Source organism: Penicillium psychrosexuale (genome assembly GCF_028828465.1).
Source record: "Penicillium psychrosexuale strain IBT 29551 chromosome Unknown utg000004l, whole genome shotgun sequence".
NCBI lineage: Eukaryota > Fungi > Ascomycota > Eurotiomycetes > Eurotiales > Aspergillaceae > Penicillium > Penicillium psychrosexuale.
In genome coordinates, this window is record NW_026643189.1 from 1759768 (window position 1) to 1774717 (window position 14950).

The 14950-nt window shown below is 49.6% G+C and overlaps 6 protein-coding genes across 6 annotated transcripts; 4 read left to right on the top strand and 2 right to left on the bottom strand.

Moving 5' to 3' along the window:
• Nucleotides 1-1465: 1465 nt before the first annotated feature.
• On the top strand, nucleotides 1466-3680 carry N7518_006489 (uncharacterized protein; the record flags this gene model as incomplete). The annotated part of the gene is made up of 3 exons (XM_057187416.1): nucleotides 1466-1525; nucleotides 1577-3223; nucleotides 3294-3680. The coding sequence occupies 3 exons, from the start codon at nucleotides 1466-1468 to the stop codon at nucleotides 3678-3680; spliced, it is 2094 nt and encodes a 697-aa protein (XP_057039119.1).
• Nucleotides 3681-4282: 602 nt separating this feature from the next.
• Nucleotides 4283-7643, bottom strand: N7518_006490 (translation initiation factor 2; the record flags this gene model as incomplete). Its single annotated transcript, XM_057187417.1, has 3 exons — nucleotides 4283-4434; nucleotides 4497-7566; nucleotides 7617-7643. The coding sequence occupies 3 exons, from the start codon at nucleotides 7641-7643 to the stop codon at nucleotides 4283-4285; spliced, it is 3249 nt and encodes a 1082-aa protein (XP_057039120.1).
• Nucleotides 7644-7910: 267 nt separating this feature from the next.
• N7518_006491 (uncharacterized protein) lies at nucleotides 7911-9143 on the top strand (the record flags this gene model as incomplete). Its single annotated transcript, XM_057187418.1, has 5 exons — nucleotides 7911-8019; nucleotides 8156-8167; nucleotides 8222-8358; nucleotides 8413-9041; nucleotides 9113-9143. 5 exons carry the CDS (start codon nucleotides 7911-7913, stop codon nucleotides 9141-9143), a joined length of 918 nt encoding a protein of 305 aa, XP_057039121.1.
• Nucleotides 9144-10323: 1180 nt separating this feature from the next.
• N7518_006492 (putative inositol phospholipid biosynthesis protein Scs3) lies at nucleotides 10324-11536 on the top strand (the record flags this gene model as incomplete). Its single annotated transcript, XM_057187419.1, has 2 exons — nucleotides 10324-11370; nucleotides 11435-11536. The coding sequence occupies 2 exons, from the start codon at nucleotides 10324-10326 to the stop codon at nucleotides 11534-11536; spliced, it is 1149 nt and encodes a 382-aa protein (XP_057039122.1).
• A 250-nt stretch (nucleotides 11537-11786) lies between these two features.
• N7518_006493 (uncharacterized protein) lies at nucleotides 11787-13194 on the bottom strand (the record flags this gene model as incomplete). Its single annotated transcript, XM_057187420.1, has 2 exons — nucleotides 11787-12166; nucleotides 12324-13194. 2 exons carry the CDS (start codon nucleotides 13192-13194, stop codon nucleotides 11787-11789), a joined length of 1251 nt encoding a protein of 416 aa, XP_057039123.1.
• A 309-nt stretch (nucleotides 13195-13503) lies between these two features.
• Nucleotides 13504-14841, top strand: N7518_006494 (putative erythromycin esterase; the record flags this gene model as incomplete). Its single annotated transcript, XM_057187421.1, has 1 exon — nucleotides 13504-14841. The coding sequence occupies one exon, from the start codon at nucleotides 13504-13506 to the stop codon at nucleotides 14839-14841; it is 1338 nt and encodes a 445-aa protein (XP_057039124.1).
• Nucleotides 14842-14950: the final 109 nt, after the last annotated feature.

The following is a 14950-nucleotide window of genomic DNA, read 5'->3' on the forward strand; positions in this document are numbered from 1 at the left end:
TTGGTTGTTATCACTCTGAGTGGCCTTACCCCAACCTTAACGAAATGACTTGTCGGGCCCTTATCGAGTTCTTTGACGAGACGTCCCTAAACCTTCTCTCATTACATTTCGTCATTGGCGACTGGTTTCCTTTTGGGCCTCCACCAATTCTACAATGGTATCAGGCAGCGTTCCTGGTCGGCGAGCGGGACTATGCGGGTCATATGCGCTTCAGCAATGTTCGGCAGTACAGGCAACTTCGGAAAATGATACGCGAGGGGACTTTTGTTCCACGAGTCCCATCGCGCCAGCTGAGGGGGGACTGGCCCACTGATCTACGGCAGGATATAGAAGACCGAATTAGCGACCTCTTTTGTGGAAAAATGCCGAGAAAAGAATCTTGGTAGCGGATATCTGTCACATACATGCTCACTGTTATCCCGCGCTTTTCAGAGACAATATGCAATATCTTGATGTCGAATTGAGATCTTTACCTCTTTACCAGGGCACATATTCTAGGAATGTCTTATTTCATAGATGAATTTTCGATCCCTATAAATACATTATACGGTCGCTCACCCATACTTCAAGGCTACATTTGCTTCATTGTTTTAGTTCCTTCATAATTTTCCTACTTCTCCTAATCTATGAAGTGGTAGGAAGAGCAGGAACGGGCCTTATAGTTCATAATACCACATCATCGACTACTCACATGTAGGAGATATCTATGGATACATATTTGTGCTGTAGGTCATGCTTTATCCATGGATATGCATCTCCATTCAAAGCATCTGCTTGATATATTCGTCTACAGTGCAGATATAATTTTCACATTCTTCACTTCGATGTAGGTTTAACATACGCGGCATAGCAAAATGTACCTGATTCGAGAGTAATGACCATCATGGAACATTGATTATTTGGATTCGGGTTCTAACCAAACAATAGAGTAGTGTATACGAAGGCAACCACCACGACTTCGACGACCAGTTCATGTACTACACTAACGGGTGGCAAGGCAGCTTTCTGGCGTCAAAAGCGGTCCTTTTCGGCGTCCTCTTCACAGGTCCTCATGTTCTAGTTGTAAAAAAGGTCTGGAATACGAGCGGCACGTGACTGCACCACGGTCCGAGACGTGTTTTCTTCTTTTGGGAATGTATTCACATTATAATCCTTGGACTCATCCCTTGAGAGCAAAACATCATAAGTACTTTTTTTATAGTTACCAAGGCAGAGAGTTCATGTACCCTAGACTTTCCAGGCCTTGGACAATTCGGAGACAATTCGGAAGTGTGACCCCGTACTTCGAACCTTTGCCCGAGATTTTCAGAGCCTCTAGAGCCTCAGCTTTGAAGTTCCTGGCTCATTCCGACCTTCGGGACGGATTTTGGTTTATAGTCAAGCCTGGAGTCTGGATGTTTGGGCTGTCTTTGGGCCGATTAAACATGACCTGACGGGCGTGGTCATCCCGGCAATTTGCTCATCGATGGACCTTAAAACAAGGCTGCGCAAGGCCTGCGATGCCTGCAGTATTCGGAAAGTGAAGGTATGGTTCTTTTGTCATTGTTATGCGGGGGAATACTAATTTATACGCAAGTGTGATACCGCTGGGCCACCTTGTCGGTCGTGCGCTAGCTTGGATATTCCCTGCACCTATGAAAGACCAAGCAGGCGCCGCGGTCCCCCTAACCGCCATGCAGAAGCGTTTAAGAAACAAAGGCGGGAACCCGAAGATGCAGTGTCGCTGAGCCCGGCAAACTATCCGTCGGCGACGACTCCCCTGGCAGCGCCATTCACCAATTCTCAATCTGCATCGCTCCCCCTATCGGTAGAATCGATTTGTTCTTTGCACACGATGCAGATGTTGCTCGATGACTTTTTTACTTACATTCATCCTTTGGTCCCAATTCCACACGAGCCTTCTTTTCGAGCAGCCTTTGAGCGCCGGGAAGATGTAACCAACCACACATTTTTGGCGCTTTTGGCGTCAATGATTGGACTTTTAGTGGCTTCCTTCCCTCGACGACCTAAACTCCGACTCAACACTGAAGCCGAACGCACCGCTTTCCCCAATTCTATAGCTCTAGTAAAGCGGTGCCTTGACGTTGCGATTCAAGCCCGCGGGACCGGATATCTTGATCGCAACGCCACAGTCTACGATGCAGCAATCAGCTATTTTCTCGGTGTATGTGCCGGGTATATTTACAACATGCGTCGATGCCGTGTATACCTGTCGGAATGCCGAGCCATGCTCCAAGTGTATGATCTATACCGGTCTCCGACCACCACCAACCGCCCGTCCTCGACATTAGGACCCCTCAGCCCACTATCGTCGGCCTTACTAATGGTGCAGGATCCACCAGCACATAATTTCACGGAAAGCCAAGGCGTCGACCTCATCACCCAAGAGCTCGGCCGGCGTCTGTTCTATGTCACCTTAGTCGGATATCAGACATTGCATCAGATGGGCTCTTCAGATATCAAGGTTCATGTTCCTCCAGAGACACCAACGGACCGTTACCCACCACTCCCGCTAGAGATCGATGATGAATTTTTATTCTCAACACATGTTGAGCCGCAGCCGTCCGACCGAGTCTCACGGCTAGTCGGGTTCAATGCAAATGTTCGCGTCTACAGCTCATATACCGCCCTGCTAGCTTGGGAAATAGCGTTTGGCAACGGTCAAATCTTTGATTGGGAGCACCAGCGCAACTGTATTTGGGACTGTCTCAAGAAAGCAAAATCTGCACTAATCAATGTTCCTGCTGAGTTGTCTCTCCACCATCCGAAGCACACATCCCCGACATGTTTGTCAGGTCTCGGCGGCGATGACACAATCTTCAGCTACTCTAATGATCATATCCACCAAGAACGACGTGCTATACAGTATGAGATCCAGAAAGCCAATATCTACGCTAGTCAGTTATGCACCAGGTCCTATCTGGTCGAGAAGTACTGGAGCCTTTTCGAGACATTTTCAAAGTATGGAAAGTCACCGAAATTCATGACACCGGGCAGCACCACGCCAGATATCAAAACCGAAGGAAGACCCAATCCAGTACCGAGTGCGAGTGCGACTCCCACTGGTACAGCCCCATCAGAAACCAACACTCAAGCTCAACATGCACAAACAGACTTTATTAGTCGCATGATGGCTGAAGAGCGCAAACTGGTCATCAAAGACCTTTTCGTGCTATTACGAACAGTGAACGAAGTGAATATGGAGCCGAACGGCGCAAGCATTGTACGTCCCGTTTACTCTAAACATCACTATTTATCATTGTATCACGCTAACAAAAGGAGTCTGATTACAGACCAATAAAATCCGCCAAGTAGCATCCACCCTCCTCGGCCTTTCACACCGACCGAATGAATCCAATCCTGAAATCCCCAAACCCACAACCGCTGCGGCACCATTACCATCACCAACGACCGTGCCTCCAGGCCTCCACGTCCTCACCGACGCAGAGGCGGAGACCTATCTTCACGCATTTATCGAGACGCTTGTCCGACTGGAATGCCATTCTTCCATGGGCGATGCAGCTAGTCCTGCCGACGGCGTCAATCCACAGATGAACGGTCGCGCTATGAGCTATCTGAGTGATTATGAGCGCGACCAAGAAGAATTGAGCCAGTGGGCGAGTTTGAAGGAGTATCAGCAGAAGTTTGCGGAGGCTGGTGGTGTTTTATATCAGCTGTAGCGTTTCCAGCATCTTTTTGGTGGTCTTTCTTCCTCAATATTCGTGCATTACTTTGGGATAGGAAGGTCAGGGTTCTGGCGTTGGATCACGAATGGATATTATATCATTCGCAGATATGGATATATCAATGGACTTAGGTTTGGTATACTTCAAATATAGCGTCTCTCATCTCGAGACAGCTAAGTATTCATTATTCTATTTCGGTCCCGCGCGAGTATAGCAAAGCGGCGACTATGGTCCAAGCATGTTAAATTCCTACGTTGTCAATGGGGCCGCATGAGCAGCCGACTAATTTTGTTGAGAAAAGCAATGAATGGCATTCCGGTCATTCGGCCATGATATTTGAGTACTTACACATGCGCTGCAACAGCAACACCTTCCCTAATTACATTGATTGTATGCTTTTTCTTCCGGTCCCTATAGATAGGGATGCAACAACGCCCAGACCATGCAAGTCAACCAACCATGTCGAGAGAAAAGGAAAATATAATACAAAATTTGAATCAAGATCATAGGGGAATGGAGAGTGTGAGATGATACAAACAAATAATACAAGCGGTCATCACGACCGCACAGATTTTTGAGATCACGGAGCGAGTATCTCACAGATAGCGCTTCTCGGAGATCTCTTCGTAGCACTGGACATGGTCACCAGGTGCGAAATCTGTCCAGTTTTCGAAAGCGATACCACATTCTGTGTCTTTGCGCATTTCGATGACGTCTTTCTTGACGTTCTTGAGGGAAACCATTGCGCCTGTTGTGGAAAGTTAGTTTTGATCCGGAATATTCGTGTTGAGCTGCTTGTGATATGCTTACCATCGTAGACTATCTCCTCCCCGCGGAGCACCCTGACCTTGCGAGTCTTGTTGATCAGACCGTTACGCACACGACTTCCAGCAATAGCTGTCTTTTCACGTCCCTTGACAGTGATCTCGAACACCTGCTGGATCTCGGCTTCTCCGGTCACACGCATAGTGACCGTTGGAGGTAGTTTTTCACTGAGAATGGCCTTGGTGTCATCAATCAGTTTATAAATGATGTTGTGATCCAGAATCTCGACGTTCTCAGCCTCTGCCATACGCATGATATTAGGATCAATGGCCTGGTTGAATGAGATGATCTTGCCCTTCGCACTGCCAGCATGTTCGATATCGAATTCACTGACAGGGCCAACACCCGAACGGATGATATTGGCAAAGACTTCGTTGGTACCGACTGCTGCAACGGAGTTCAAAACCGCTTCTACCGAACCGTCCACATCGCCCTTCAGGATGAAATTGACCGACTTAGGGCCGGTAGGTTCGACATCCTGTGTTGTTTCTTCCTCTTCTCGCTCTCGCCTGCGCTTCTCGACAAGTTCACGACGAGCCTCGTTTATGGCAATCATATCGACACCCATCTTCTGGGTATCAGATCTCTCCAAGCGGTAATCTACAACGTCCTTGGCTTTCTGCTCAGTTGGTGCCTGTAGGAGCTCGGTGCCAGCACCTGGCTGCTCTCTCCAACCATCGATTTCGACGGGCATTCCAGGCGTGGCTTCACTGATAGTCACACCGGCTTGATTGCGGAGGGTGCGGACACGAGCCCACGCGGTACCGGCAACAATGATATCGCCTGGCCGCAGGGTTCCACGTCGAATCAGAGCAGATGCTACACGGCCATAACTCTTTGTAGAGGCCTCGATGATCCAGCCTTCCACGTTACAGACGGTGGATGCGCGGTGGTCGAGCATTTCAGAGAGCGCGACGATGGCTTCTTCCAGTTCGAGCATTCCCTGTCCGGTTTTGCCGCTGACACCGATCGCCTGAACGTCACCTCCATAGTCTTCCACATGGACACCATGAATAGAAAGGTCAGCCTTGACTCGATCAGGGTTGTTGCCCTCCTTGTCAATTTTGCTGATGGCGACAATGACGGGAACCTTGGCTTGGGTGGCGTGTTTGATGGCTTCGATAGTTTGTGGTTTGACACTGTCGTCCGCGGCAACAACAAGCACCACAATATCGGTCACGTCGGCACCCCGGCGACGCATTTCCAAAAATGCAGAATGGCCGGGGGTATCAAGGAAGGTGATGGCTTTTCCGGAAGGCATCGTTACGGAGAATGCGCCAATATGTTGCGTGATACCACCATGTTCAGACGCTGCCACAGATGACTTGCGCAGCCAATCCAAAATCGTAGTTTTGCCGTGATCAACGTGACCCATAATAGTGACCACAGGTGGTCGAGTTGGCAGATTTGATGTGTCCTCAAGTTCAGGCGCAGCGTGTAGATCTGCCTTGCCGCTGTCGAAGATAGCCTCGTAGTTGAACTCGGCTGCCACCAATCCGGCAGTTTCTGCATCGAGAACATCTCTGTACGTGATTTCCTCGAAGCCCATCTCCTCCATTCGCTGCACAAATTGCGCTGGCCGCACGCCAATGACATCGGCCAAGTTGCTAACACTGATGAATTCAGGTAAGTAGAGAGGAGCCGGTGCTGCCAGCGCGGCGGCCTTCTTTGCAGCCCTTTGGGCGTCCTTTTCTTTCTGCTGGCGTCTTCGCTCTCTGCGGAGGCGCTCGCGATCTTCCGAGTCAAAGTCGGCCCCATCAGACTCACTCTCACGTCCCTTGCGTCCATCACGGCGCTTCATAGGCTTTGGCGGTGGCGGCTGTTCTTGCGCCTCTAGCTTCTCTAGCTGCTCCAGTGCAGACATATCCCAAGACCATTGGTTCTTCTTGAAATTGTCTGCTTCCTCCTTTGTTTGAGGTCGGTCAAATTCCTCTGAATCGCGTTCTGTGTTTCTTGTTGTATTCGGCTTAACGTCTTGTTCCAACTCAGACAAGACTGAGTCCCCTAATTGCTGGAACTTTCTAGTATACTCAGGGGGGGATCTGGACTCTTGAAATTGTGAACGTCCGGGAGAATCGCTATACTCTCTAGTTATTCGGGACTTTGGCTGGGCGTCGGCAGGTCGAGAGGTTTTGCAGAATGGACACACTTGCTTTGTGGCAAAAACATGTTTCATGCACTGAGGGCAGTTCCAGTCGTCGTGGGCCATTGGATGGTCCCTAGTTGCTTTGTTCTGAAATTGGCCCTGGAATCTGTTTTGTGTCTTCTCAGGAGCAAACGGGTTCTCTTCTTCATTCGCCGCTTTCGTTGCTCGGATAGACGGGTTCCTCTCCTGATTGCGCGAGGTCCCCTTGGGCCACCTCATGTAGCCACCTCCATTCTCTTTTTCAAACGGGGCTCTCTCTGGAGTGGATGGGTTCCTCTCCTGATCCCGTGAAGTTCCTTTGGGCCACTTCATGTAGCTACCTGGATTTTCTTCTTTAAACGGATTCTTCTCTTGAGTGGACGGGTTCGTCCCCTGATTCCGTGGGGTTTCTCTTGACCACTTCATGTGGCTACCTGGAGTTTCTTCTCCAAAAGGATTCTTCTCCTGGGTGGACGAGTTCATCTCTTGATTCCTTGGTGTCTCTCTTGATCCTATCATGTAGGTATCTTGATTATCCCGAGGGCCCACGCGCCGCACGTTCGGTTTCCTCTGCTGGTTTGATTGCGCTGAGTTCCATTGCTGATTTGACTGTTCCCGCCTCCGTTGTGGTAGTGTAGGTGCGGGTGCAGGTCCTGGCGGCGGCGGTTGACTATTGGCGACAAGGGTTCGGCGCATCGCTTGTTCTGCGAAACTCAAGCCCGCCGATGGCGTAGTTTGTTTCGGGCCCCATCGGCTGCCAAACTTGGGCTTTTCCGGCGCTGGATTTGAAGGACTACTATCACCATTCCCATTCGATGCATCCGATGAGTTCAAACATGTCGCCGATAACCGTAAGGTCCGTCGAACTGTGAGAGCTGTTAAAGTAGGCGTTCGGTAGGCTGAATTCGACCACTCAGCCCGACGCGATAGCTGTAGGTTTAGTTAGATACTGCCGCAACACTTAAGAACTGCGAACTTACCCTGCAGACTGGCCGACGATGCATCATTCACTAGTCTATCCACATCTGGATCCGTCAACTTTTTTCCCTTTCCAGAAGTTCGAGAGAATGAGCTTATGTCATTGCTTAGGTCAGCTGGTGGGTATCGAACCGCTTATGTAACATGTCCGCCGGTAAAGTCACGTGCCTCGGCATTATCATCCAATCAGAGGTCAGATGGCGCCATTGCGATAAGCGGGCTGGATATAAAGTCTGGAGTCTCCGCATTGTGTGCCTGTCTATACTTTTAGTCGTTGCGGTTCAGTTGTTTGAGACATGGAGACTGAGGTAATTGACAGTATCGATAAGGGCGGCGGTGGTGCCCTTCGCACCATCAAGGATTTGGCCGCAGGCGCGGCGGGTGGAATAGCCCAGGTTCTCCTCGGTATGTGTACACCGTACTTTCTTTGAATTCCGGGGAAAAGCCAGGGGCGTCATGAGATGAGAATCTTGCCATGACTGTGTCTCGCGGGGGATGATCCAGACATGCAAAACGAAAGCAATTGCTAACAAGAAACTAGGTCAACCCTTTGGTATGTGATCTGCCTAAAGCACATCTTAGGAGACATTGCTTAACAATTCGGCAGACATCGTCAAGGTGCGCCTGCAAACTACCACTCAATACAAGAGTGCGCTAGAGTGCGCAACCCAGATCTTCAAGAAGGAAGGTCCCACGGCCTTCTATAAGGGCACACTGACCCCGCTTATCGGCATCGGTGCTTGCGTGAGTTGCCCCGCGGCCAAGGTCCACTATAGACAAATTCTCTAACCAACTCAGGTGTCTGTTCAATTCGGCGCCTACCACGAAGCTCGTCGTCGCTTGGAAGAGCTGAACAAGAAGAAATTCGCGGACTCAACCCTTTCATACACTCAGTACTACCTGGCCGGTTCATTCGCCGGTCTCACCAACTCCGTGTTGTCAGGCCCAATTGAGCATGTGCGTATTCGCCTGCAGGCACAGCCTCACGGTGCTGGTCGTCTGTACTCAGGCCCTATCGACTGCGTGAGCAAGCTGGCCGCACAGGGCGGTGCCCTCCGCGGTATTTACCGCGGCCAGGTGGTTACTCTCCTCCGTGAGGCCCAGGCTTACGGTGCCTGGTTCATGGCCTTTGAGTTCATGATGAACCAGGACGCCAAGCGTAACAATGTCAAGCGTGAGGATCTCTCTAAGGGAAAGATTGCCATTTACGGTGGTCTGGCTGGTGAACTCCTCTGGCTCTCCAGCTACCCGTTCGATGTTATCAAGAGTAAGATGCAGACCGATGGATTCGGCGCGCAGCAAAAGTTCAGCAACATGCGCGACTGCTTCAAGAAGACTTATGCCATTGAGGGTCTCGGTGGTTTCTGGAAGGGTATTGGCCCTACTCTGCTGAGAGCTATGCCTGTTTCTGCTGGAACATTCCTGACGTATGTTTGCCCTTTCTTTGCTCGCTCGAGATGCTTGTGTTTCTAGTATTGCCGCTAACCCTTCGCCCCAGTGTCGAGTTGGCCATGCAGGCACTCGGTTAAAGGCCCAGTAAGGGTATGTTCCTATGATGAAAGTTGACGCATTTGGTTTTTGGTCGGTTTCACTTGAATTCTTTGATATCCAGGGCTTGTTCAATATCCTACGGTTGGATGGAGGTCCACTACAAAAGTGAATGGCATTTCAAAGCTTATAGAGATTTATATCCATGTCTTACATTGAGCGATTGTGAGATTATATATACCTATACAGTGTTTCCAATATACAGAGTTTGGATTTCTATATTTCTAGGGGGAAGTCCCTAAAGGCTTCTCCCCAAAGAATCCCTGCTAAGCAGTAGGGAAATGACCCAAGTTCAAGCTAGGAAAGTCCTCTCTAACACAGACCACAGAAGATCTGCCTCTGTATCGAACAATTGGACATTTAGCCTAGGCAAGGCCCATTACATATTTCAGCCTGGTTAGATATATATCCAAGTCAAACCTACGCTATGGCCATCTACACCCCCCATGTATTCCGTGGGACTCGTCAAATGGCTATGAGAGCAACGACTTCAGGAACATCCACGAGAAAGCCCGGTTTGATATTTGTTGCTGACCTACATAGACTTCCACAACATGGTAATGTTGATGTCCCTATGGTAGGTGAGGCAGCAGGTGCTACGGGACCCTCTGCCTACGCTGTCTCATGGGGGCTACGGTGAGATGGTGGTTGAGAGGGATGGGAGAAGAGAAGAAGAAGAAGAGGAGAAAGGGTGGGAGGGGTCCTTTTATACCCCTAACAACGCGTACCTTCCCAAATGGACACTCTCCAACGCACCTTCCTGGAATCACAAATGTCACATGTCTTCTAACTTTAGAAGGTTGCGCCTTCCCAATCTGCCTACGTTTGGAAGCCGATGACAATACGCCATGCCTGCCCACACCTGGGCGGGATTGTTTGTTCGGTGATGGCTATAGCACTTTATGCCCTTCATGTCAATTTGTTGTATAGTATAGCACTTCGAAGTTCGGTGGTTCGGTGGTGGATACTCTATGAGTCCTTGAAGTCACAAAACAATATGTCGGCACGTGGGCTATCTTGAATAAATTAAAAGCAGCAAGTAGTACTACAGGTTCGGTCTTCGTCTCATGGCTCTTGATTGCATATATATCTGGTGGAGAAAAGAAGAAGGTTGATATTTGTTTACGCCTGAGGCATCCCTGCCTCGGCAGGCAAACCCTGATGTCATTTGTCCAGGTCATCGTCAACTTTTCTTGCTTTAACCTTCCCAAGTGCAACAACTATGCTCCGTGGTCATATTTCCATGTGCCGGTGAATTGTTGTGTATTTCAAAATATATCACTTCATTTTCCTCTACTCAAATCTCGCCTTATGCTTACGACCATGTCCACAGCCACCGCGCGACCTGTCACCCTCCTCTCGGCTGTTCTCCTCATATACCCTGCGACATTATTACTCGGGTCTTTGTTTTCAGCAATCTCTCCAACAGCGCGACACTCCAGAGATTTGTCCGACTCGTTCCCACAGCCCCCAGGCCCTCTGGCTCCATCCCTGGCTTCAGACCTATACCTATCCGACGGCCCCGTTAACTACTTCGCCCGAAAGAATAATATCTTCAATGTCTACTTCGTAAAGATTGGATGGCTATGGACCACAGCCGCCTTTGCCTCGCTTCTCATATTCCAACCCCTTTACGCTTCGTCTCACCGGGAATCCCTCTCACAGCAAGAAGCACGTTTCCGACGCACCCTCCAAGCCATTCTACGCTACACACTCGCGACAACAGTATGGTATCTTGCAACACAATGGTTCTTCGGGCCGCCAATCGTTGATCGCAGTTTCGTGGCCACGGGCGGCAAATGCGAACAGGCTATCGAGGAAGTCGGGAGGATAGCCGCTGGGCAGAGTAGCGCAACCGGCCTAGACGCGCTATTCACAGCAACGACGTGCAAAGCCGCCGGTGGCGCATGGAGGGGTGGACATGATATCAGTGGACATGTGTTGATGTTGGTTCTGGCCACAGGAGTCCTGGCATTTGAGGCTGTCGGGGCTAGCGCACACGCTCCCGCATGTTTGTCGCGTTCTGATCCTGGGGACGCGGGACGTGAACGCAAGGCCAGTGATGCCGATAGTACTCCAATAATCGATTCAATCGAGACTGCCGGGTTCGCAAGAACGTGGTCGCTCCGTCTTGTTTGGGGTATTATTGCTATGGGCTGGTGGATGCTCCTCATGACCGCGATTTGGTTTCACACTTGGCTGGAAAGGGTATGTGCATTCTTCGGCAAAATCCTACACGATAAAATTTTAAATTTGCTAATGATTCCTCTAGTGGTCTGGTCTGTTGATTGGTTTGGGAGCTGTGTATGCCATCTATATTCTTCCAAGACGGATAGCACCATTGGGGAACGTGATTGGACATCCGGGAGTATAGACGTCTGTTTTACCTGCGAGATTAAATTTTCAGCAGCTGCGAATATATCGAATGATAATGATTGCATTGATTTTGGGCATGGAGAAGTGCTCAAATCATCTACCGTCAGACCTGTATAGTACATAGAGTAATAAGCCTGGCATATATATAGACATAGCTAGTTACGAAGTCCTTTTTTTCAAAATATCTTTGATATCCTCCTACATATCCACCAGAATTCTGACCTGAGGATGGAAATGTTGTAGTACTGCTAGGGTGTTGGTGTTGGTTCCTTTCCCAGGAATCCAGCTCGAAATGCTGGGATTGAGAAACGTGTCAAAATACCGAACTCATCATAGGTGACATTCGAGAGATCATTTGACTTACCTCCCGGAATCAACGCTGCCGCATACATCACCCGCGTGATAGGCCTCAAGTCCTCTGGTGTCAGATCATCGGTTATGGATAGCTTCATGTATGGATCCCAAGCAGCAATGATGGCATCGGAGTAGCATTTCAAATCACCAGAGCATTCTTTTTTCGCGTTCACCCGTGGCTGGCATTGGATGCCTATGCAGGTCCCAAACTCACGAAAGGCCAGCCGAAATCGGATATTGCGCTCCAAATACTGATTGATTTCGAACAGATTGTCTGGAAGAACCCCTAGTCAGCTTGATTCTTACTGTCATGTTTTTTCGTGGATATCGACGGAAAGATGACTGACATATTTGATCGAAGCATTTCTCCGCTAGGTCAGCAGCCCAGCTCTCTCGCTCGGAAAACCAATGTGCCGTCCATAAAGTCATACCCAGATCCAGAGGATCACTTGATACAAAGTGCTCTCCTTTTCGCTCCATCGTGCGTCTGTAGTCGTCGATCTCCTCGGTCAATACCGCACCATCACCTGCTTCTATGGCTGTATCTTGCAGGAGTCGGAAAATAACAAAGCCATCAATCGGATCAAGATTACCTTCTGACTTGACCATTGGCTCTGACAAGTCCATGCTCATCTTCCATATCATTCTCGGTCGAGCTGCCGCGTGATCAACAAAGAACTTTGGGTGTATCGCTTTCGCCAGCTCTATGGCTTGTCTGTTGTACTTCAAATCTCCCGATGCTTTGGCCATCCGGTTCAATGCGAACATCCAAACCGTTAGATAATGATGATATTGCCCATCACCATCTGGACCGTGAGCATCTGTCTTGCCGATCCTCAATCCACCGCTTAGTGGGTTCTCGTCTGTTGCTCCTCGCAGTCTTGAGTGGCCGTCTCGATTTCTACCTAGGATGTCATGGACAGTCTCAATCAAACGACCAGCCAGCACCAGATAACGGTCGTCACCAACGATGTCATTGTCACTTCGCTTATTATACTGGCTGTGCATTGTGAGAAAGTTGATAACCCCGAAGGCATCTGTCCATAGGTATCGCCCCCGATGACCGCCTGATCTTGGTGGTGGAGTCCAGGATTTTGGATCTTCGATGCTGCTAAAACTTCCGTAAAGAGATTCCATGGCTTGTCCAAAGCGGTCTATGCGCGGTGACGGACTGCTGATTGGCAGAGCCATTCTCGAGGTATGTGCCTTCGAAACGGGATGGGCATATGCGTAGTTGCCAGGATGAATGATTGCTTGTCTAGCAGTGTGCTGACTGGAAAAGAGCAACTTGAACCACTGCATTTGTTATCGATTCTCATCCTCAGATGTCATTTGTTCCACTGTCGCCGGAATTGGAGCAATTTGGTTCGCCATCGACGATGAAGTCATGAAGTCATGATGATTGTTTAGCAGCCAGGATGTGAATAATTCGCTGGGAAAAATCCCGCAAAACAAAGGGCATATGTTATATTGATGAAAGAAGATAGACATACCGTGGGTTATGTCCGGCATTTCAGTACTCAACATATTCATTTATTCCGCCCAAAGATATCCCCAACCACAGCCTAACCGTTCATGCGCTTGGCATCTATACTCCGAACTACGAAAAGGATGCCTCATTTACAAGAGCTTTTCAATTCAGCAGTGCAGCCCCTGCCTGCAATCGAGGATAAGAGCTTCGCATCACACTTCGATACCTTTGCGGGTAGCCAAGTGATTCTGCTAGGCGATGGCAGCCATGGAACATCTGAGTTCTATTCTGCACGTGCAGAAATCACAAAGCGACTCATTGAACGACATGGCTACACCATGGTCGCGGTCGAAGCAGACTGGCCAGATGCAGAGGCCATCGACCGATATGTGCGCTTACGTCCAGGCCCCAAAGCGCAAATTGGAGGGAGCGCGAAAGGATACGAACCATTCACTCGCTTTCCTACCTGGATGTGGAAGAATTATGAGATGCAAGGGCTAGTTGAATGGATGCGTGATCGAAACAAGGATCTCCCACCAGAACAAAGAGCCGGGTTCTACGGGTTGGACCTGTACAGCATGGGTGCCTCGATCGCCGCTGTGATCAACTATTTAGACCAGGTGGACCCACAGGCAAGCAAGCTAGCACGCCAGCGGTATGGGTGCTTGGAGCCTTGGGTGGATGATCCCACTTCATATGGTCTGGCATCCCTTCGGGGATTGGAAGACTGCGAAGGTCCAGTGATGAAAATACTCACAGACCTTTTGGCCCGACGGCTTGAATACATCGGCTTGTGGGATGGCGATGAAAACCACAGCGCCGAACAGAATGCTCACCTGGTTCGTGATGCGGAGCAGTATTACAGGGCGATGTACTACAGCTCAGCAAGTTCATGGAACCTGCGCGACATGCACATGTTCGAAACCTTAGTCCGCCTGTTAAAGTACAATGAGGGAGAGAAAGCTATTGTGTGGGCCCATAATTCGCATGTCGGAGATGCGCGCTATACAAGCATGGGATTTCGCCGCAAGGAGCTCAATATCGGGCAACTATGCCGTGAGCGACTAGGACGCGAGAATGTGAGCATTCTTGGATGCGGAACCCACACTGGCACCGTTGCCGCGGCCCATGAGTGGGACGATGACATGGAGGTCATGTCCGTCCGTCCCTCCCGAGAGGATAGTTGGGAGATTGTGGCCCATGATACTGGTGTGCCACGATTCGTGCTCGACCTGCGTCAGGATCGCATAGACCCATCTCTGCGCTCAGCTATCGCTGCTGAGCAACGCCTGCAGCGCTTCATTGGTGTCATCTACCGCCCTGATACCGAGCGTGCCTCCCACTACTCACAAACTTTCCTCCACAAGCAGTTTGATGCTTATATCTGGTTTGATAGGACCAAGGCTGTTCAACCCTTAGAAGTCATCCAGCCCCAGACGCCGCTCGGAAAGAGCGAAACCTATCCATTTGGACTCTAGTACTAGTATATTTCTACCTCAAAAGCAACGAGTTATTATCAGTATCTCTCATTATTCTCTCATTGTAGACGTATTGGGTTCTTCCTGCATATAAGCTTCGCACTTCCGG